The sequence below is a fragment of the Chiloscyllium plagiosum genome, chromosome 10, assembly GCF_004010195.1.
Source record: "Chiloscyllium plagiosum isolate BGI_BamShark_2017 chromosome 10, ASM401019v2, whole genome shotgun sequence".
Classification (NCBI taxonomy): Eukaryota; Metazoa; Chordata; class Chondrichthyes; order Orectolobiformes; family Hemiscylliidae; genus Chiloscyllium; species Chiloscyllium plagiosum.
The window spans coordinates 84,185,597-84,209,349 of NC_057719.1; the positions used below are offsets into that span (position 1 = coordinate 84,185,597).

Here is a 23,753-nt window from a genome sequence, read left to right on the forward strand (position 1 = left end):
CAGCAGTTTCCTCATTTCCCCTTCCCCCACCTCACCGTCGTTCTAAACTTCCAATTCAGCACTGTCCCCATGACTTGTCCGGACTTGTCCTACCTGCCTATCTCCTTTTCCACCTATCCACTCCACCCTCTCCTCCCTGACCTATCACCTTCATCCCCTCCCCCACTCACCCATTGTACTCTATGCTACTTTCTCCCCACCCCCACCCTCCTCCAGCTTATCTCTCCACGCTTCAGGCTCTCTGCCTTTATTCCTGATGAAGGGCTTTTGCCCAAATCGTCAAGAGAAAAGATTTCGCTGCTCCTCTGATGCTGCCTGAACTGCAGGGTAACACTGGAGACCAATTGATTTGTTATCATGCACTGAAGTCTCTTTGCTGACCCATACTTATCAAGTGACCTTTGCAAAGCCTTGTGACTGTTGATTTTTGACACCAAGGAACACCAATGCTACTCCAGAAGGGTGCATTGACAACAAGCAACAGGAATAAATGTTTCTGCAACTTCTCCCAGCCATTACAAGGGCTGGAAATGTGAAATTGGCACCAGACAGGTAGTTTTAAACTTGAAGCTTGAACTTGTACATTGAGCTATGACAGAGGGAGGTCATATGAAGTGCCGGAGGGTGCAGGGAAAAGGGCAAAGGATGACACTGCAGAGAATTTCAAAGGAATAACTGCAACAACAAAGCACCACAGCAGTGCTCTCTCAGCCTCACACATGAAACCAGTTGCAAAGTCCACACACAGCATGTGGTGTCACTTTAAACACAAATCCCCCAAGGTGAAAATGAGAAAGAAAATTCCAAAGAGAACGTTGCAATGCAGTGCCATTTTAAATTCAGAAGACTTGATCTGACCAAACATTCAGTGGAAACAATGAAATCAGAAATATTTGCAATTTGGAATGAGAACATAGGTCTGCTGTCACCTCAAGACTACTCCAGTGCACCTCCTAATTACTGGGTCATGATTGGTATAGGGACAGGCCAGAGCTGACAGCCACTAAAGAATTAGTATGATTTTCAAGTCCAATAGCTTGAAATAACTTTCATTCAAAATGTTTCATTTAAAATCCGACACTTGATAACCCTGTTCCCAGTTACCGTCAGCAGCAAACCGGAGACAACCCACTCAAAAGCACTGGGCTCGTATTATTGTTGCGGCATGGCCTGGTGTACGAATTTGGACTGAGAGACCTGTGGAGAAGTCAGAGTTTCATCAGGCCTTTAGAAGCATTTCCTCATCAGCCTGTTGAGAGATGTATTACACACCTGTGGAACAGGTCGGACTTGAACCTGGTCTCCTGGCTCAGGAGGATCATGGTTAAAAATAGATACAAATACATTAGTCTTCTCTTTCACACTGACGTGCTGGTCTCCCCACCATGGAAGTGAGAGACAATTTTGTTCAGCCTCCACCTCCAGTGAGTTGTTTATTAATTCATTTCATTAACAAAATTGCACAGGACGACAGAGCTTGGATTTGATCTACTGACTTTGGGTTCACTCTGACACCTCCTTTTAAGGATCCCTGATGCTACTCCTGGAATGGTCTCCTATTTTTTTTCTACTGAGTTGGAGTTGATCCCTGAGTTTTATGTTAGAGTTAGGGGATATGCTGAGCCATGAGGTTATAAATTGTAGCTGCATAAATTCTTCTATTGCTGATGGCTCAAACCACTTCACGGATGCCCAGTCTTGAGTTGCCAGATCTATTTAGCACTCGGAGACAGTAAGGACTGCACGTCAATAATCTGAAGCCGGAAAAGCTCAGCCGTCAGAGAGCATCCGACGAGCAGGAAAGTCGACATTTCAGGCAGAAACCCTTCTTCAGGACACTGATAGTGCCACACAACATGACGGAAGATATCCTCAGCATGAAAATGGATGCTGTCCTCTGTGAAGACCATGCGGCATTTGCTTCTACAAATACTGTCCTGGATATCTGCAGCTGGTAGACTGTGAGGTCAACACCCAGTAGGGTGTTTCCCTCCTGTTGCTCCTCACCACTTGCGCAAATTCAGTATAGCAATTACTTACTTAAAGACTGACCAGCTCAGTCACTAGTAAGCAAGCTATGGGCGGCATGGTGGCACAGTGGTTAGCACTACTGCCTCACAGCGCCAGAGACACGGGTTCAATTCCCGCCTCTGGCGACTCTCTGTGTGGAGTTTGCACCTTCTCCCCGAGTCTGAGTGGGTTTCCTCCGGGTGCTCCGGTTTCCTCCCACAATCCAAAAATATGCAGGTTAGGTGAATTGGCCATGCTAAATTGCCCGTAGTGTTAGGTGAAGAGGTAAATGTAGGGGAATGGGTCGCGCTTCGATGGGTCGGTGTGGACTTGTTGGGCCGAAGGGCCTGTTTCCACACTGTAAGTAATCTAATCTAAAAAGCCCTGCTTGGTGATGCAAGTCCCTAAATACAAAGTACAATTTTATGCCATTTCCACCTTCAGTGCTTCCTCCAACCGGAGCTCGACATGGATGAGTTTGGATTCACCTCCGTCTTTGTGTGCACACCAATTTTGGTACAAGCCCCGAGTATTAGCAAGGAGGGCTTTCTTTGCAGGGTCCAGTGCCTGGTCAATAGATGGTGGTCTGCCCAGTTTTGTTCCTTCTTAACTTTTCTGAGGCACTTTGATTCAACTGAGTGAATTGCCAGACGATTTGAGGGCCGCTTAGAGCCACAATGTTTGTTGGTCTGGAGTCAGGCAGAGGCCAGAGCAGGTACGGGCAGCAGATTTGCTCTGCTGAAGGACATTTGTGTAGCACATGAACAAAAGAGCAAAAGTGGGCCATTCAGCCCTTTTAGCATGCTCCACTCCAAGGAACAGGAGTTTTCCACTCAGCCCCTCAGCATGCTTACCATTCAATGGTATCATGGCTGATATGTCAATGTTTCCAACTCCATCCTATTTTTAATATAAAAAGGACAATCCAATAGCTTCACTGCCAAGACTAGCTGTTAACTTCAGTGTACCTAGAGCAAATGCCGAAGTCCCTGCATTACGAATCCAGGCTACTCTTCCCCATTATGTACAGCAAAACAGTTGTCGGTCCATGCAGAGCAGTATCCACACATAGCCATGAAATAAACAGCCAGATAATCAGTACTCGAGCTTTGATCGAGACAGGGACATTTCCCAGTATACCAAATCATGTTCGAATACTGTAGTGTCAAGGGGTCTTTATCACCCAGCCGGACTCTATTAGTTTAATTGCACTAACAGCAAATTCTGCACCCGAGTGAGACCTAATTTTTAAAAATGTGTCTGGCATCTGAAAGGATGCACAATTATTCAATTTTATTTGTGGCACAACATCTCTCAAAATTTGAAAAGCACCTGTCCTTTGTCTCCTCCTCTACATAAAACTGTACCACATCTCCAAGCAAACATTTCAAGTAAGACTAGTTTTTGAACTGTCCTCCCGAAACAACCAATATTAAAAAGATTCTATAGCACGTTAAAAGTTGATGAGAATTTGTTTTTTTTTTAAAATGGGATCTGATGTCATGACAGCCTCTCTGCAATTGCTGAATGCAGTAAGAAGAAATGGCTCAAAATTGAATCATGGCCTCAGTAATTGCCCCAGACGAACACAGTCCAATTCCCATCCTCCCACTAAAATAAAATGAAGAACTGCAGTTCCAATGAAGAGTCACCAGACTCAAAACAGTAACTCTGCTTTCTCCCCACAGATACTGCCAGACTTGCTGAGTTTCGCCAGCAATTTCTGTTTCTGTCTCATCCACCCACAACTTCCGGAGAACAAATGGGACCAAGGCATATAATCAACTGAACATCACCATCTATTGGCTGAAAGCTGGTACTGCAATTGAATAAAATCAGCCAAAGGTTCAAACGAGTAACCCAATGACTACAATTCAACGCTGTACAAAAAAAAAGAATTAAATGCAGTGAATAGCTAGCAAGCACTGTCCATCTTCCTCATGCTTCACACTGTATGGCTCTCTCCCCCCCTCAGCAACACAATCCAGAGTAAAGATCAAGACAGTGACATGGCAGGGAGAGGGAAGGGAGCAGTAGACACACACTAAACACAGCCAGGGTCAAACAGAGACAAGTTCCTGGAGAGAACTGGGAGAAAGAAAAACACAAAGCTGCAGCAAGAGAAGTAGAAATCCAGCAACAGAATGAAAGACCAGAGGACTGAAATGCAAAAGACAAAGCAACCGATTAAATTGAGTTTAACTACAGGCATCAAAGAAGCTGGCATTAAAAAGGCGAAAATAATAGTGCTTCAAAAAATTTCTGATTTCATGTTTCTTTAATTGAACAGATATTTATATACCTTAGCTTGAGGTAATAAGTAACTGAACACAAGGAAACGGCCTGTAGAATTTCATACAAGCAGCAAGTAAAGGTCACTCAATGTTCTGAACTTCAAAGTTATTATTGTTCGTAACGTACTCCATATTAAATGCTAATCGTGCAAAATGTATGGCCAGCAAGGCAGTAGGTAAAGATGCTACTCTATGTATGTCCAATCTTGCTGTAATGCCTGGTTTGTCCTGTGTTAGCTGCTTGAATCAGTGGTTATAATGCTGTAATGCCTCAGAGAACATGAAAACTCAATTCAGTAAGTTTTGTCGTTATTGATCCATATCCAAAACTGGGTTTGGCTGCAATGATATTTTCATACTTTTCTCCTGGAGAGCAATGAGAAGTAGTGAAAGGGCTCAGTAGTTAATTAACAAGGTGAACACTTGAATTAAATTGAACTGAATTAACTTTATTGTCACATCTACTCAAACGAGTGCAGTGAAAAGTTTATAGAACAAAGAAGAACGAAAAAGAAAATTACAGCCCAGGAACAGGCCCTTCGGCCCTCCAAGTCTGTGCTGATCCAGATCCTCTATCTAAACCTGTCGCCAATTTTCCAAAGATCTGTATCCCTCTGCTCCCTGCCCATTCATGTTTTTATCATCTTAAATGACACTATCATGCCCACCTCTATCACCTCCGCTGGCAATGCATTCCAGACACCCATCACCCTCTGCATAAAGAACTCTCCACGCATATCTCCCTTTGACTCTTACTGTCTCACCTTGAACTCATGACCCCAAGTACTTGAGACTCCACTCTGAGGAAAAAAGTTTCTTGCTATCCACCCTGTTTTCACCTCTTATGATTTTTGTAGACCTCAACCATGTTCCCCCCTCAACTTCTACCTTTCTAATGAAAATAGTCCTAATCTACTCAACCTCTCTTCATAGCTTGCGCCCTCCATAACCAGGCAATATCCTGGTGAACCTCCTCTGCATCCTCTCCAAAGCATCCACATCCTTTTGATAATGTGGCGATCAGAACTGCATGCAGTATTCCAAATGCTGCCAAACCAAAGTCTTATACAACTGTAACACGACCTGCCAACTCTTGTACTCAATATCCCGTCCAATGAAGGAAAGCATGCCGTATGCCTTCTTGACCACTCTACTGATCTGTATTGCCACCTTCAGGGTACAGTGGACCTGAACACTCAGATCTCCCTATATACCAATTTTGCCCTTTACCATTTACTGTACAGTTTGCTCTTGAATTGGATCTTCCAATATGCATCACCTCGCATTTGCCCAGATGGAACACCATCTGCCATTTTTCCACCGAACTCTCCAGTCTATCTATATTCTGCTGCATTCTCTGACAGTCCTCTTCATTATCTGCTACTCCACCAATCTTATTGTCATCTGTAAACTTGCTAATCAGATCACCCACACCTTCTTCCAAATCATTTATGTATATCAGAAACAACAGTGGTCCCAGCACAGATCCCTGTACACATTGCAACTTATAGCATCATCTTAGCTACAAAAGGTACCTAGGTACAGCTTCTTTAATTACAAGATCTTAGAAAATAGAGAAATAAAATGTCCAGCATTGCAGCAAGTAAAGGTCAGAACAATGGTTTTCCAACCCAGTTCATACTGGCACCTAACCTCCAGTCCACACCGCGCCCTGACTCCAGACAATGCCGGACTTCACCTTGAGGTTCATGAGGTTAGGACATCACTCTGGAAATGACCTCGACGCTGGGAGACCATGCTGAGGCGATGCCAGACCAGAGAGACTGCCATGCTGGGAACACTTCTTCCACAGTCACACCCTCTTTCAATTGGTCAATAAGGTGCCGAAGTCTATAGATAGTTTTAATCAACTTCAGACATGTTCTAACATTAGTTCTAAAATAATTAGGACTTGAACCCAGACCTTGTGTACTACTACTGCCCACAGTTGGGTACATACATCAGGAGGATTTTCACTCGTTGCCATAAACATCAGTTGCAATTTTGCTTTCTTGATGCTTCAGACCCACAGTTCTGGTCTCCACGAGGCGGAACTAACTCAAGCAAGTTTTAAACCCTGCATCTTCTGTCTCAAAGTCCATAAGCCTCAAGTGCTGTGCGACGCCCAGTGTTTAGGTTGACAGACTGTCACATGGGACTCAACCAGCACAGAGCCAAGGTTAATAAAGAAGAAGAAAAGTTGATTTGTGGTGAGTTGACAGCTTAAACCAGTGTCAGGAATGGAGTTGGGAGAGAGCGTTTTGTCGGGTTTGGGCGCAAAGGCCCTGTTAGCATGCCATTCGGGAGCAGAGTCTATCTCCTGGAGTCATAGCCATCATTTTATTTTCTTGATCTAAAACCATCAACCTCTATTTTGACTTGTTAAACCAATTCTACTCAAGCCATTTTGGCTTACTCAAATTAGCTATCTAATTCAACCTTGAATATATTCAGTGACACAGTTTCTATTGCCTACTGACGTGAATTCCAATGAATGACGACCTTTTAGGAAAATAGGTTGCTCACTTTCTTTTCAAATGGTAAACTCTTTACCCTTAAACTGTGAGGAGAAAGATTTAAAAAGGGACCCGAGAGGCAATCTTTCACAGAGAGTTACTCATGTATGGAATGAACTGCCAGAGAAAATGGTGGATGTGGGTACAGTTGCAATGATTACAAGACACTCGCATAAGTTCATAAATAAGAAAGGTTTGGAGGGATATGGGCTAAGTACAGACAAGTGGGACTAGTTTAGTTTAGCAACATAGTCACTGTCTACCAGTCTTAAATGTATTCATTGAAGCAGCACCCACAACCCTGTGAGATAGACAATTTCACAGATTCTCAATCCTTGGAGTAATTGTAATTTCTCTTCATCTCAGTCCTAAGCGATCTGCCCAAACAACATCAAGATATGCACTTCCTACCAACAGACAATCGTTCACATTGCAAGAACAACAAGAAAGTCCAAAACAGAAACCAAACCAAAAATATAACCACCCACAGGAGCTCAGTTGGTCATTAGTCCACATAATCCTTTGTTTATTGGTAGCACTTCCTTTCTGGCCACCTGTCCTTAAACTCAGAACACACTGCCACATTTCTCCACAAATAATCCACATCTGTTATGGACCGTTTCAACTGGCAACCTACTAGTCTTCATAACGAGGGCTGTACCATCTGGATTAAAATCTCAATAGGAGGAGCTGAGATGCCCCTTAATGACAGCACCACTCAACTTCCACCTCCAATTGGACACACTATTCCCTGTAACATTTGGCTGTTGTGTGGGCCAATATTTTCTCCATGCAATACACGTAATTTATTTGCACAATGTCCAGCTGTGAAGGAGCAGATAATATGAGCAACACCAAGGCGTTCCCTTGCAGGTTATTGCCTTGTCATGCATCTGAACAGCCAAGCGGGAATATTTCTGGGAGGTTGTCATGTGGCTTCCTAGCTCTAAATGCCTGGTCCTGTCAACCTTCCTCACCCTTTCCAATATTTTTACAACCATCATAACTCATCTGGCCTCTTCCACATCTCAAATTTCCTTTACCCCTCTATTCATGCCTTCAGCTACCTAGGGGTCCCAAGTCCCAAGAGCCCTCTCCCAAATCTTCCCACCTGTTTGTCACAACCTCCTACTTGCACCAAACCATCCTGATAGCTCCTTTATCTGGATCAGTGCCAGCTTCTCTCTGATAATGCTCCTGCGAAGAACTTTGGTGTGTTTTCCTACATTCAAGTCTTTTATCAATGCACATTATTATTGCAGTTATAATAAACAGTCAGGTGAAAGTGAGGACTGCAGATGCTGGAGATGAGAGTCGAGGGTGTGGTGATGGACAAGCACAGGTCAGGCAGAATCAGAGAAGCAGCAGAATTGACATTTTGGGTGAAAATCCTTCATCAGGAATGAGACTGTGAGCCAAGGGGGTAATGAAATAAATAATAGGGGGGGGGAGAGAGAGAGAGAGAGAGAGAGTGGTAGCTGTGAGTGCGCTGGATGATGGAGATGAGGTGTGGGTGAAGGTGATAGATTGGAGAGGAGGGGGGAGTGGATAGGTGGGACGGGTAGGACAGGTCATGAGGGCGGTGCTGAGTTGGAAGGTTAGAACTGGGATAGGTGGGGGGGGGGGGGAAAGGGGAAAAATGAGAAACTGGTGAAATCCACATCAATGCCATGGGGTTGGAGGGTCCGCAACCAACCCCATTGCCCTGTGGCTGAACACTTCAATTCCCCTTCCCCTCCAAGGACATGCAGGTCCTGGGCCTCCACCATTGCCACTCCCTCACCACCCAATGCCTGGAGGAAGAGTGCCTCATCTTCTGCCTGTCCTACCTGTCCATCTTCCTTCCCACCTATCCACTCCACCCTCCTCTCTAGCCTATCACCTTCACTGCCAGCTCCATCTACCTATCGCACTCTCAGCTACATTCCCCCCAGGCCCACCCACTCCCATTTATCTCACCACCCACTCGGCTCACAGCCTCATTCCTGATGAAGGACCTTTGCCCAAAATGTCAATTCTCCTGCTCCTCGGATACTGCCTGACCTGCTGTGCTTTTCCAGCACCACACTCTCGACTATAATAGTCACTGAGTGAAAAATTTATAATGTGACCCAATTTTCCACACTCCTCACAGTGCCTAAAAGATGATTCATTCATTTTGAGTCTCTAGGGTACACCCAGAGGATTGACAAGCCTGGTCTCTACAGAGCCAAAGAGGAATGCTCATTCAAACATGGGCTCCACTGTAAGCATAGCCACTAAAATCACAATGTATTCCTTGACTGGGTTGTTTGCGTCCATTCACATATGTGAACATCACTGGCCTATTAAATGTTTATCACTCAATCCTAACGTATGCGGTGTCATAAGTGTTGTTAGGAAGGGAGTTCAATGATTTTGACCCAGTGATAATGAAGGAACAGTGATATAGTTCCAATTCAACAACGTTGTGAGGGACCTGGAAGGAAATTTGTTAATAGGGGTAATCCCTTGCAGCTGCTGCACTTGTTCTTTGAGGGGGTAGAGGTTGCAGTTTTGGAAGGTGCTGTCAAAGCAGCCTTGGCAAATTTCTGCAGTGCATAATGTAAGTGGTACACACTGCTGCCACATTGGGCCAACGATGAAATAAGTTGGTATTTAGGCCAGATGATGAGGAAGCCAATCAAGCAGACAGCTCTGATCATCAGAACAGTAAGTAAAAAGTCAGTGTAGCCCATGATTCAGTGGTTCTGTGTCTGAGTCAGAAAGCCATATGTCCAAGTCCCAATTGAGAGACTCAGTGCAAACTCTAGGTTGACACACCCTGTGCACTAGCAATGCACTCATAACATCACGTTCGAATAGTCTGGGCTAGGTCAGCAACTATTTGCAGCTGTACGCAGATTTAATGTTCATACGTGTCAGCTTAGCTCAATAGATAGCACTTCCACTTTGGAATTAGGCAATTGTAGACTCAAGTCCCGCAGCAGAAACTAGTCTGACACACTAGTACAATATCGAAGAAATGATGCTGTTAGGGATAGGTCTTTAGAATTAGTTTTTAAACTATGGCCTTGATTGTTCTCTCAGACAGATGTTAAAAAATAAAATCGCTGTGGCACTATTCGCAAAAGGGGTGATTTCCTCAGAGTTCTGGCAGATTTTTGTTCCCTCAACTAAGATGAACACACACTCACTAAAAGACATGACCTGTGATCTGGCACCATGGTGTGGTCTTTGCCTCCACCCTTAGGCAATACTTATTTTCGTTCCGAAAGCACAAGTTAAGGTGGACATATATTACGCATTCTGATATGTACAGTCGCAGGCACATCTGCACCTGGGCTAACATCAAGTTATTCAGTTATAAACAACAGCATCTTTCCGTCAGTATGTCATGCTTCAGGTGATATGGAGGAGCTGGTGCTGGAACGTGGTGGACAAAGTTAAAAATCACAACACCAGGTTATAGTCCAACAGGTTTATTTGGAAGCTTTTGGAGCACTGCTCCTTCATCAGGAAGTTGTGAAGCAGGACCATAAGACACAGATTGTATATCAAAAGATTACAGTGTCATGCAACTGAAATGGTATATTGAACAAACCTAGATTGTTAAGTTTTTCATCTTTTAGAATGGGTTTGTTGGTTTCGGTTCTTTAATATGTAAACCCCAGAACTTCTTTTAAGTCACACTCTCAAGATAATTTGAAGTTTTATAACAAAAGGTGGCATCTCAACTCAGACAATGCATTAAAGGTCTGAGGCTAGAGTCTGTCTGTATCCCTCTCTCATACAGAAACAATACACCCCCACACTCTCACTCACGCATGCACCCTCTCACAGGCTTATACCCCATCGCGCTCACACACACACTACCAAGCTTGCACACACACAAATACACTCTCTCACATGCACTCACTCTCTCTCTCACACATTCTGTGTCTCACTCCTGCACGCACACACAAGTTTCTGGGGTGAATTTGTATGTGCAAAGTAATATTTGCAGATACATTCCAGTTTTGCTCAAAACATGCACTTTGGAAATAGAACCAATCTGATTCAAGATTGGCAGACAGACACTAACCGCACATCTTTAAGGCATTGTCTGAGCGGAGATGTCACCTTTTGCTATAAAACCTTTTGCTGAGAAAGTGACTTAAAAGTAGTTTTGGGACAGACATATTAAAGAACCAAAACCAACAAAAGTATTCTAAAAGATGAAAGAACTAACAATCTAGGTTTGTTGAATATATCATTTCAGTTGCTTGACACTAACTTTTTGCTATAAGTTCTGTCTTATGGTCCTACTCCACCACTCACTGATGAAGCAGCGCTCTGAAAGTCAGTGCTTCCAAATAAACCTGTAGGACTATAACCTTACGCTTCAGGTGACCGCAGTAAAGATGAAATCTTAGATCTTTGTACCCTCAGGTGTCACAAAGCTAGTTCCTTTTTTTCCTAAAAGCTGTTCCTTGGCTCAAGGAACTCTGTCCTTGATTTTTCTCAGAGGGGCAATAAACCAGGCCGGGCTCCAATTCGTCTGGTTTGGTACAGAGATGAAAAGGATTTTGAGAGGCCTTTTGTTTATATGTAAACAGATGAGACTTCAGGCTAAAGTGGTCATGTTTTAGAAGTGACCTGGATAATGAAAGGGGAGTGGTCAGCTCTCTAGCTGAGCAGTTTCGTTCACTCTTGAACTGGCGAGTTGTTCAACAATGAGCTGTGTGGGAACTCTCGCTCTCTCTCCCCCTCTCTGCCCTTCAACTTCAACCTGTAAGCTCATGTTCCATTTATACTGGTTTTTAAAAGGGAGTTTGCTTATTGGGACTGTTGTGTATATTCAGAACAGTATACTTAAGTCTAGTTTGGATAGACAGTTCTGTAGGGGTCTGGCCTAGTCCATAACACAGGTTATTCACTATTAAACAATGATGATATCATGGGCATGTTTCTTAAAGATACATTGCATACTAACTGGAAGATATAACAACAACCTGCTCATTTATTACTATGTTGTTTTATGGGAGCTGGTAGTGTACAAAGTGGCTGCCATGTTTCCCATACTTCAACAGTTATTTGTACTTCAAAACACAAGTATTTATTTAGCTGTGTAGCACTTGGGACACCTCTGGATCTTGAAAAGCATGCTTTCAATGTACTTCTTTCTTTGAGTCATTATGGTTGAATCTTGTATGAAGAATAGTGAGGTTTCTCAATTAGTCAGGTCCCACCTTCATGACCGTTGGTACTTGCCTCCTGCTCTGACAGACTGAAGCAAGGTAAATCAATGGAATTAAGAATGGGGAGAATGGAGGGGCCATTATAAAAAAAACTAAAGTACAAGGCTTTAATTCTAGAGGGATAGAATTGAAAAATTGGGAAGTAATGTTAAATCTATATCAAACCTTGTTTAGACCTCTCAGTGTTCCGGGCAGATCTGGTCCATACATTACGGAAAGGACGCAGTGGGACAGGATTTGGTGCAGAGAAGGCTTAGCAGAAATCTATGAAGTTTAAAATCACACAATAAGCAGGTTATAGTGCAACAGGTTTAATTGGAAGCATGAGCTTTCAGAGCGCTGCTCCTTCATCAGGTGGTTGTGACAACCACCTGATGAAGGAGCAGCGCTCCGAAAGCTAGTGCTTCCAATTAAACCTGTTGCACTATAACCTGCTTATTGTGTGATTTTAAACTTTGTACATCCCAGTCCAAAACCGGCATCTCCAAATAGAAAACTATGAGTATGCATATCGGAAAAGATTGGCAGACGGAATCGCCTCTCTCTTAAAAAAATGGCAGAGCGATCTATTAGAAGTCTTTAATGTTATAAAAGGTTTCAATTGAGAGAGAGATAATCTTTTCTCATGTTGAAGAGCATAACAGTGGTTGTCAATATAAGCTAATAAGCAGAAAATCCATTAAAGTATGCCGAAAAAACTTCTTTATCCAAACAGTGCTGTGGTTGAAGTGAAAACTACTGATGGATTTAAGGGGAAACTAGAAAGGCGCATGACAGAAAAGGGAACAAAAAAAAGAGTTCCTTAGGTAAATTTAGATGAGAAAAGATGGGGGAAGAGGCTCAAGTGGAGTATAAGGACTTGAATAGAATATTTAGGCTGAAGAGCCTTTTTTTTCTGAGCCAGAGAAGAGATATATAAATGAACTATTCAGCTGATAGCCCATCATGATCTGTCTTAGTCAAAGAAAGTCAAGATCTATGTCCACTGTGCCTTCAGTGCTTAAACCTTCAAGTGCAAAAAAGGGAAACAATGGAGCTGCCTGAAGAGGGGCCAGCCTTTTACAGATGTATATAATTTGGGTTTATTGCACTCTGCTATAAATATGAGACACTCATTTAGATTTCAGGGCCGACATTTGTTCCAGAGTAAGTTTCATGAAGTGACGTGTCCCAACTGTTGTTTCCAAAGGAAACCAAAATTGATCATATTAAAAACAAAATGTCCAAACCTAACTTTGAAGGGAAGGAATATTCCAGTATTGGAGCCAGGAAATAGAAATCGCACAATTTACTGCTGTCTTAACAGTGACATGGAACCTGAACTAAACTCTACATTCTAAACCTCTCAGCCTTTCGCTGCTGCTTCAAGTAAATCTCATAAGCAAATCGGTCATATAAAGCGGATAAGGTTTGTGCCCTAATATAGATAGCAAGTGACAAATTTTGTTCAATATTGCCTCTGTAAAAAGCCTTGAGAAGCATCATGGTGCCATCTAAATGCAAGTGTTTGTTGTTCAGGATGGGGGAGAAAGGACATTGTGATATTAGCAGTTCCATCAATTTGTCACACTGCTGAGAGAAAACTGCAGACCTAGAAAATAACCTGCTCCAGTGCTGGAGATGGGCTTCCAGTGGGAGAGTTCATTTTGCCCCTTACAAGTTCTTTATCATGACCGGCATCCAACTCAATCCTTACAAATGTCAAAAGATTACTGCTGTCGTCTTTTGTGTTCACCTACTTTTCATCATTCCTCTCACAAAGACGATGAGTTATTGAGGCAAAATAATTCCATTGCAGTCTTTCAGTAGCTTGCCAAAGATTTAACAGCAAGCACCATTAGGGCAGTCAACTATTTAACCTTATTGTTGCACCACTACAGCCATTACTGAGACATGGCTACAAGGAGATCAAATCTGAGAATCAAATATTCAGGGGTGTGTGACTTTTCAAAAGCTCAGACAGGAAGGAAAAGGATGGTAGGGTAGCACTGTTATTACAAGGTAGAATAAAGTATGAGAATGATCTTCGATTGGAAGACTTGGAATCCAAATGCGTAAGTTAAGAATTTATAAAGAAGACAACACGATAGCTATACAACGTGACACTTTATAAATGAGGAGATAATGAGAGCATGTAACAAAGGCAGTACATTTATCAGGGCTGATTTTAATCTTCATGTAGATTGGGATAGTCAGATTGGCAGAGGCAGCCAGGAGGAAGAACTAATAGAACGTATTTTGGACAGTTTTCCGGAATAGTACATTGTAGATCCAACCAAGGATCAGGCTAACGAAAACAGAAATTGCTGGATACACTCAGCAGGTCTGGCAGCACCTGTAGGGAGAAAGCAGATGTTTTGGGTCCAGTGACCCTTATAATTTGGCTACTTTGGAACCTATAATGTGTAAACAGGCAGGTTCAATAGATGACATCAGAGTAAAAGGTGACCTCAGAACAGTTACCTTAACATGGCGGAATACAGTATTTATACAACCGAATCATAGAATCCCAACAGTGCAGAAAGAGGCCATTGCATTTAATTCCAGCCTGCAACGCAGTTTTTGATTATTCAATATAAAAAGGAGTTGAACCCTTTGGTTTGACCCTAGCCTGTAACCCTATTGTTACGATTCTAGCAGATGGTAACACTTGACAAGTCAGATTCCAGTAAAACCTGGCTTCATAGACCATAAATTGATTTTTGCAATTTGATTATCATTGTTATCAGTCACTGATCGTTTTCAGAAGAGGCTGCCAGTGTCCTTTTAACAAAAGACCATAAGTTTAATAAACAAAAAAAAACAAATTCTAACTTTATTTTCCAACAAAAATCCTTTACAGACACTCAACGCCAATGAAGTAACATTCTTTTACCCACCTCAAAATCTCTCACTCAATTGAAAATGACAGAGGGCTTCTTTACAGCAGATTCACCAGATGTGATTCTCTTCGCCAAACAAACAAGCTAACTCACTAATGTTTCCTCATTGAGCCCTTTAAAAACAGCTAAGGATATTTTTCAGTCCAGTACACTAAAATAGTTTAAGACTTCTTTCTAACTATTGGTCTGTAGGCCGCCAAAACTAAGCGACCATTCTGCTGACAGAGATATTTTCTTCTGAGCTCAACCTGCTTCCCCTCCGTGACTGCAAAAACTCAAGTCAGTAATAAACAGCAACTATCACACCAGGTGGCTTGTTGAGTCAATTGCTCAAGTCAACTGATTTCGCAAAAAGACCATCTTTGCTCAATATGCCAATAACTTTCTGATGCTTAAAAACAGAACAGATCAGACCTCCACAGCACTGAAAACCAAAAATCCTTTTTGCCTTTGCTTTAGAACTCAAATTCCCAAAAATATATAAGTTTGAATCACATTATATAAACCACATAAACGCATCAATTTGATTCTAGACATTTGCAACAAGCACAATCAACTCAGCAAAGAGAGATTGAAACCTCTCCCGCAAATCTGAATTGTAGTCATTTAGTTCTACGATGGTATATTGAAACAGGAGGCAAGCAGCAATCTGTTAGGGTGCAGAACACAACATGTAGAAGTTGGAAAGGGGCAGTAAAAACAGAAAGCTGGAAAGTTTAACCAGAGTTACGACAACACGGTCCTTGAACTAGTATATATTTCTCTCCACAGCTAGTGGTTTCTCGCATTTCCTATTTACATTTCAGATTTCCTGTATGTATGATATTATGCTTTTGTAAATACTTTCTGGCTTATTTTCATCGTGGATACTTCTTAACATCTGTTTCCGTGACAGTGTCAAGAGTTGAGCCTAATGTCCCAGAGGATGATTTCACTTGCCCAGAATCAACTGGTACATTTCAATTACAGATTTCCGTAAACACTCCTGTTGGATGTGGGAGTTGGAAGAAATTCCCTCCACTTATTTTAGGCTTTATCTGTCTAACATTGTTACAGGAGAAGCAAACAGGAGCAAGAGAATATATGCTGGAAGCATTATACAAATTCCTCATGATGCAAAATAACAATAAACAGGAGAAGATAGCTGCCTTCAAATATCGATAACATTCTTACTTTGCAGGCCCTGTGAAATGGATCCAAGCTAAATGTCAACTGTCTGTGTGGAGTTTGCAGATTCTCCCCATATCTGCATGGGTTTCCTCTGGGTGGTCCAGTTTCCTCCCATAATCCAAAGATGGGCAGTTTAGCTGGATCAACCATGCTAAATTGTCCATAGTGTAAAGTAAGTGGATTAGCCAGAGAGAAAACAAGGTTATTGGGTTAGGGTGGGGGGGGGGGTGTTTGGGTGGAATGCTCTTCGGAGGGTGGGTGTGCACTTGATGGGCTGAATAGCCTGCTTCCATATTGAGATTCTATGATATTTTACTCATGTATGGAACATGGAAGTCATTGATATGGCCAATATTTGTTACCCATTTCTAATTGCTCTTGAGAAGGTGTAAGTGAGCCACTTTCTTCAACCATTGCCGTCCTTGATGCAGAGGGACACTCAGTGTTGTTAGGGAGTTCCAGGATTTTGATCCAGAAACAGTGAAGGTCAGCAATATAATTGCAAGTCGGCCTAAGATGTGGCTTTGAAGGAAACTTGCATGTGGTGGAGTTTCAGTACACCTGCTGCCCTCGTTCATCTAGGGCATGGTTATGGGTTTTAGAAGGTACTATCAAAGGAGCCTGTGGAGTTGCTGCAGCATATCTTATGGATGGTACACAATGCATTGGTGATGAAGGTACTGAATGTTGAAGGTAGTATATGGGGTATCAAGCTTGTGGACTGCTTTGCTCCAGATGAAGTCGGGTATCTTCAGTATTGTTGCAGTTATGCAGAAAAGTGTAGAGTATTTCATCACCTTCTTGTGTCTTGTAGAGATGATGGACAGGCATTGAGAAGCAGGTGATAATTACTCTTGCAGTACAAAACATGACACCATTCCTTTCCTTGATAGTAGATTTATTCAGAAAACACAGCTTGAAGTGAGCTGCTTGCTAGGCCACTGCAGTTAAGACCCAACCACATTACTGTGGGTCTGGAGTCACATATGGGCCAGACCAGTGAAGAATGGTAGATTTCCTCCCATTCAGGGCATTAGCAATTCAGATGGGCTTTTTAAAAACAATGCTGAAAATGTGTTGCTGGAAAAGCGCAGGTCAGGCGGCATCCAAGGAGCAGGAGAATCGACGCTTCGGGCATGAGCCCTTCTTCAGGATTCTCCTGCTCCTTGGATGCTGCCTGACCTGCTGCGCTTTTCCAGCAACACATTGTCAGCTCTGATCTCCAGCATCTGCAGTCCTCACTTTCTCCTAGAACGTTTTAAAAACAATGTTGTTATCACGGTTGCTCTTACTGAAGCTCACAGGCTGTTTGCCCAGTGTGCCTCAGGCTCTTTTCCTAAACACAACAAATTATTGGGAATATATTTTTTATATTCAAGGACTGTAAAAGATATTCAAAAATATGGAATTGTTTGGATATTTTCTAGACTGAAAAGTATTTACCATGTAACTTTATCATAGAACGAGGTCAACAGCTGAGGGTATGCTCTAAGCCACCTACTGTTTGCAGAAAAAACTGAATGACTTTGGAGAAAGAGAAACAAACGAGATAAGGTATGGGGTTTATGGCCCTTAAACACTACAAAAGCTAGTTTTGAAAATACTATAGCAGGAACCTCGATACTAATAGTTGCCTAGTAATGCTTTCTGGAGTTAGCTTTATGTTTTACTGACATAAGTCATCAGTAAGGAAGACACCAGAAATTGCAAGTCTCTCTTCTTCTCTTGGTGGAAACTGTCTCTAAAACTGACCAACTAATAAGCCCCGAAAAGCTGAACTTTGTCACGTTCCAAAGACTCAGATCAGTCTTAATTTCAAACTAAACTGAATATCATCAAACAGACTTTGCTGTCAGCAAGCTTCTGTTTTGCTCGTCTATTGAGATCACTATCACACTACTGTCTTAGAGAATCAGGCTCTCTTTAGATATTTTTAGATCCAACCTGTCCAAGCAGATTTTGACACACAACTGGAACAGGTGGGACTTGAACCTAGGCCTTCTGGCACAAAGATAGGGACACTATATCACTTCATCCAACTCTCTTTATACTTTTCTTTTGAGAGCCCAGAATCGGAGTAAACAAACAGATCCATTAATAATCATGTGTATCGTTAACAACCCAATGCACAAACATTAACAGGCCTCTTGGCTTCCTTACTGCTGAAAGACACTGTCTGGTCTCAATGCATCACTGGGGAGCCTCAAAAAATAGATGTTCTCATTTGAGCAATTCCCTGTTCAAGAAATAGGCAAGACAAAGCAGTTCTTAGAAACTGTCCAGGCAAAGAAAAGATAAAGGCAACCATTCAAGTACATTTGAGCAAAACATACATAATGCCTGCAACTCAAATTTAATGCCTTGATCTCACAAACAGAAAGTACGATGGAAAACAATTAGCAATGTAGCAAGTTGAGCTAGAACATCATTTCCAAAGAGCTGATTTTTGACCTTCAGTGTACTAATACGATCAGAAGAAAATAGTAGCAAGAGTAGACCATTCAGCTCTTCAAGCTTATGCCATCATTCAATAAGGTAATAGCTGATCTAAATGGGCCTTAAATCCCCTTTCTTACCCTACCCTCATCTCCTTATGGTTCAAAAATCTGTCAAACTTATGTTTTGCCTCACCGGGGTAGGGTGTTGGAAATCAAGACTTGATATTACTAGATTCATCACAAAAGTTAAAGACCTTTTAAAGAACTTACAAAGACCCTTCTGGAACACCACTAGTCACCAGTTGCCATCCTGAGAAGGACTCTTTTATCCTCACTCTCTGGCTATCTGGTAGAAAGCAATGTTCTATCCATGCTAATACCTCATCCTCTAACATTATGGGCCCTTATCATACTCAGCAGCCTTCATTGCAGCACCTTGTCAAATGCCTTCTTGAAGTCCAGGTAGATGACATCCATTGGCTCTCCTTGGTCTAATTACCTCCTCAAAGAATTCTAGCAGATTTGTCAGGCATGACCTCCCCTTGATCAAACCATGCTGACTTTGCCCTATTTTTCCATTCACTTCAAAGTATTCAGAAATCTCATCCTTCACAATGGACTCCAAAATCTTTCCAACAACTGAGTTCAGGTTAATTAGCCTATAATTTCCCATCTTTTGCCTTATTCCCTTCTTAAACAGGGGGGTTACATTGGTGATTTTCCAGTCCTCCATGATGCTCCTTAACTCCAGTACACCCTGAAAGATCAACATTAACGCCTCCTCTACTTCTTCAGCTATCTTCTTCAATTGTGTAGCCCATCTTCAGACCTTTCAGTTTTTCTAGCACCTTCTCCTTGGTGTTGGCCACCAGAGTCACCTCTGCCCCCCAACTCTCATGAATGTTTGGGATATTACTCGTGTTTTCCACTGTGAAGATTGACTTAAAGTACTGATTCAGTTCCTCAGCCACTCCTTTGTGCCCCATTACTGCTCCTCCAGCATCATTTTCCACTTTCATCTCTCAACATCCACTTTCATCTCTCTTTTGCACTTTATATATCTGAAGAAACTCTTGTAATCTCCTTTTATATTACTGGCTAGCTTACACTCAGATTCAATATTCTCTTTTCTTATTTCTTTCTTCGTTGTCTTCTGTTGTTGTTGTCCAAACAATGAGGTAAAATAGGTTATTAACAGAGGGAAAGAAGAAAGCAGTTGATTAGTCTTTATTCCAAGATACTGTTGTTAAGATGATCCTTACAACTCTTCTGCTGGTGAGCATGTTGCTTCAGTTGTTTTTCTTCAGTTGCTTCTACTGGATGGTAAGAGACACAAGGTGGCTGGTACACTTATTAAAGAGCTTCTGATTTGTCGGTTAAAAGTCACAGCTTACAACAATTGTTGTAGAAAAGATAAACTAGGATACTTCAGGCTTTCAGTGAGTTTTGACTGCAGAGAATAGACTGTTCCCTTGTTGAGGAAGAACTGAACACTTTCTCTTTGTAATTTTTTCCCCAACTCTAAGTTGTTCATGCAGTTGTTGTGAAAAAAAAGCTCGGTCACTGATAACCGTCTCTAGTCCATAGACCAATCAACTTCTCGTTCAAACAGATACCTACAATTCCTACCATGGGTCTCAGGTTATTTGCTTTTCAATATGTGCAACAAAATGTTGATTTTTTTTTAAAAAACAGCTCTTTCTCACTTCAGTCCCCCAAATAAAATCACGTTCCTTATACTTAGCCTTGAATATATTCAATAAACTAGCTTCCATTACTCTCTGGAATCAAAAATTAATGACCCTTCGAGGCAAGAAATTTATTCTCTTCTCTATCTTAAATAGGAGATTACTTTCAAACTGAGTCCCCTGTTTTAGACTTCACCAAGGAATAATATCCTTTCTGCACTGAATTTATCATGTACCCTCAGAATCTTTTATATTTTGATCAAATCACTTCATTTTTTCCAAACTCCAATGAGTTTAGGCACAATCTGCTCAGCCTTTCCCAAAGACAACCTCCTACAGCTGACTGATCCTTCTCTGAACTGTTTCCAACCAAGTATATTCTTCCATTAGCAAAATGATCTAAAAAATGTACACAGTGCTCAAGGAGTGGTCTACCCTGTACAGGTGCGGCACAACTTCCCTACTTTATATTCCATTCTCCTTACAATAAAAACCAACATTCCACATACCTTCCTAATTACTTCCTGTACTTGCATACTAAACTTCTGGTGATTCATATGTGAAGACATCCAGACCCCTTTCTACTGCAGCATTCCGCAAGCTTTCCAGTTAAACAATATTCTCCACTTCTATACTTCCGACCAACATGCATGAACTCATTTTTCTGCATTAAATCCATCTGCCAAAAGTTTGCCACTCACCTACCTATCTATATCACTTTGCAAACTCATATCTTCCCTTACTGCATTGCATTTTTATTGTATTGTCAGCAGACCCAAATAGTTGAAACCCAACACTTGTTTCTCATTACAGTTTGCCAAACCGAAAATTATTTAGAACAAGCTTACAATTTGAGTCTAAATTACTCTTCATCAGAGCTGTTCTGATAGTTAGTCAATCCCTCTATCCATGCTAACATATCACCCCAATACATAAGCTCTATTCTTATGCAGTAACCTTTTACATGGCACCTTATCAAATGCCTTTCGAAAATGCAAATACACCACATCTAGTGGTTCCCTTTATCCACCCTGATAATTACATCTTTATAAGAACTCAAAACACATTTGTCAAACATAATTTAAACTTCACAAAACCATGTTAAATTATGATCTTCCAAATGAGAGATAATGTTATGCTACTACTTCACAATAACAGATTTTCCCAATGACAGATGTTAGACAAACTGGCCTGTGGAGGACAAATGTATAATCTGAAACTAATTATTTTAAGACCTAGGATGTGGACGGTCAGACATGTTTTTTCTCTACTGATTACATTCATTTTAAGTTTCTCTTTCCTTTTTGCTTCATGATGCTTGCAACAATTTAAGTCTTCTAGTGTGAAGACAGACACAAAATGCTTTCTTCAAAGCTTCTGTCTGTTTCTCCTCTCCCATTATTAATTAATCAGTTTAATAATTTAAATTAAAATGCTCACTTTAGCTATTTTCATTTTATTACAAAATTCTACTTGTGGAAGCGCCTACTGTTTTTCTTTTCTGTAACTGACTGGCTCTCTTGCAGTTTAATTTCTCCCTTTCTTTAAAAAAAAGTGATCTTCTGCTGATTTGCAAATTATTTCCAATTTTCTAGCTTATTGCATTCCTCATAGCATTGTATATAGTTCATTTCAAGCAAGAATGTCCAGTATTAAGTTGATTGTGGCAACTAAGTATAGCTCAACATAAAGAATTAATTCTAAGGAGACATTAAATCTATGGACTAGTTGCTGACAACAGCTCTACCTTGACTATATCAAGTGCTCTAGATATGAACTACCAGGGACTTGGAAAGCAAGTAGGCTGGAAAGGAGGTCTAGCCTTTATGAGCTATAGGTTTCGAAGAGGAACATTGCTCATAATACCATCACTTAAGCACTGCACCAACATCCAAAGCATGCAACATTTTTCTATCTGTATTACCACTGCAGCCACTAATACAGTGCTGGCTCATTTAACAATAGATGTTAACAAGCTCCAACAAACCAATCACAACCACAAATAGAAAAAAAGGCCTATGGTCTTACCGGAATGGAGAATTCTTCTGCCAAAAATTTTAGTGTGGCAGCTTCACTTGACAGCAGGTTACTACGCTCTGACAGGTTACCCTGGAGCCTGGTATCAAATTCTTTGCGAACCACTGATGCAACTGAGTCCACCACAATCAATTTTACTCCTTTCAAGATAATGTCTTCTTCCAAGGATTCCAATCTGGCATTAAAAGGGGAATAAACTGACATTAACACTGAAATTGCTCCACAGAGGCCAATATCCCACCACCAAGTCACCCTTTATTTACATGCGCATGGTACTTGACAGTAGTCCAGCATTCTCAGGGCAAACAGAACCTCTGACACTGTTTATATCTGTTAGCCAGGGCTCTCTGAACCAGACCAACAGCCCCAATCAGGGAACTTAATTTCTATGAAATCCACTCAGCTGACCTTATTAATCACTACAAACGCATGACAGACCACTGAAAAATACAGCGGGAGTGTAGTGTAGATGTCTGCTTTTTTCTACATGTGTGGATTGAAAGAGTACAGGCTTTCAGTTGCTGTTGCAGTAAGTTTTCTTGGTCGTGGGACTTTTAACCCTAAAGTCCCCAATGTGCCCTGGAAGAGAAGTAAAGCATGGAACTGACACCCCCGTGACATTTTAACTTCTTCAGTAGTATAAAACTAAAGTACATTTATCACATCAATCCTTGTACTCTCCACCTAGACATATTCAAAAATCTAGAGGGAAAGTAAGGAACAGTTTGCTCTCGACTAGATCATAAAGTACCAATGAAGGACTTATCAAAGTGCAATTACTATTAAAACATGTCATCTAAATTAGACGAACAAGACAGCAGAGTAATCAATGTTGGCTAGGACACCAGGTAGAATCTGAAACCAAAAGAGAAAATGCTGGTAAATCTCAGCAGGTCCTGCAGCATCTGTAAGGAGAGAAAAGAGCTGACGTTTCGAGTCTAACTGACCCTGTCTAGTCCAGTAGCCTGTATCTCAGTATTCTCCTCGACAAAAATGTCTTTTACCTGTGCGAATACTGACGAAAAATATTCATTTAGCGCTTCCCCTATCTCCTCGGGCTCTACGCACAACTTCTCACTTCTGTCCTTGATTGGTCCTAACTTTACTCTCGTTGTTCTTTTATTCCTGACAGACCTATAGAAAGCTTTAGGGTTTTCCTTGATCCTACATGCCAATGATTTCTCATGTCCCCTCCTGACTCCTCTTAGTTCTCTCTTTAGGTCCTTCCTGGCTAACTTGTAACTGGCAAGTGTCCTAACTGAGCCTTCATGTCTCATCCTTACATAGAATCACTCCTTCCTCTTGACATGAGATTCAACCTTTTGTTTAGTAAACTACAGCTCCCTTGCTTGACCACTTCCTCCATGTCTGACAGATACATACTTATCAAGGACACACAGTAGCTGTTCCTTGAATAAGCTCCACATTTCAATTGTGCCCAACCCCTGCAGTTTCCTTCCCCATCCTGTGCATCCTAAATCTTGCCTAATCATGTCATG

The 23,753-nt window shown here is 41.6% G+C and overlaps 1 protein-coding gene across 5 annotated transcripts in view; it reads right to left on the reverse strand.

Moving 5' to 3' along the window:
* The window catches only part of rad51b (RAD51 paralog B), a 568,881-nt gene that overhangs the window by 507,102 nt on the left and 38,026 nt on the right, over positions 1-23,753 (reverse strand). For all 5 annotated transcript variants that reach the window (XM_043698230.1, XM_043698228.1, XM_043698226.1 and 2 more), the window contains exon 7: positions 22,246-22,429. In XM_043698230.1, the coding sequence (XP_043554165.1) occupies positions 22,246-22,429 (184 nt within the window). The remainder of the gene's footprint in view (positions 1-22,245; positions 22,430-23,753) is intronic.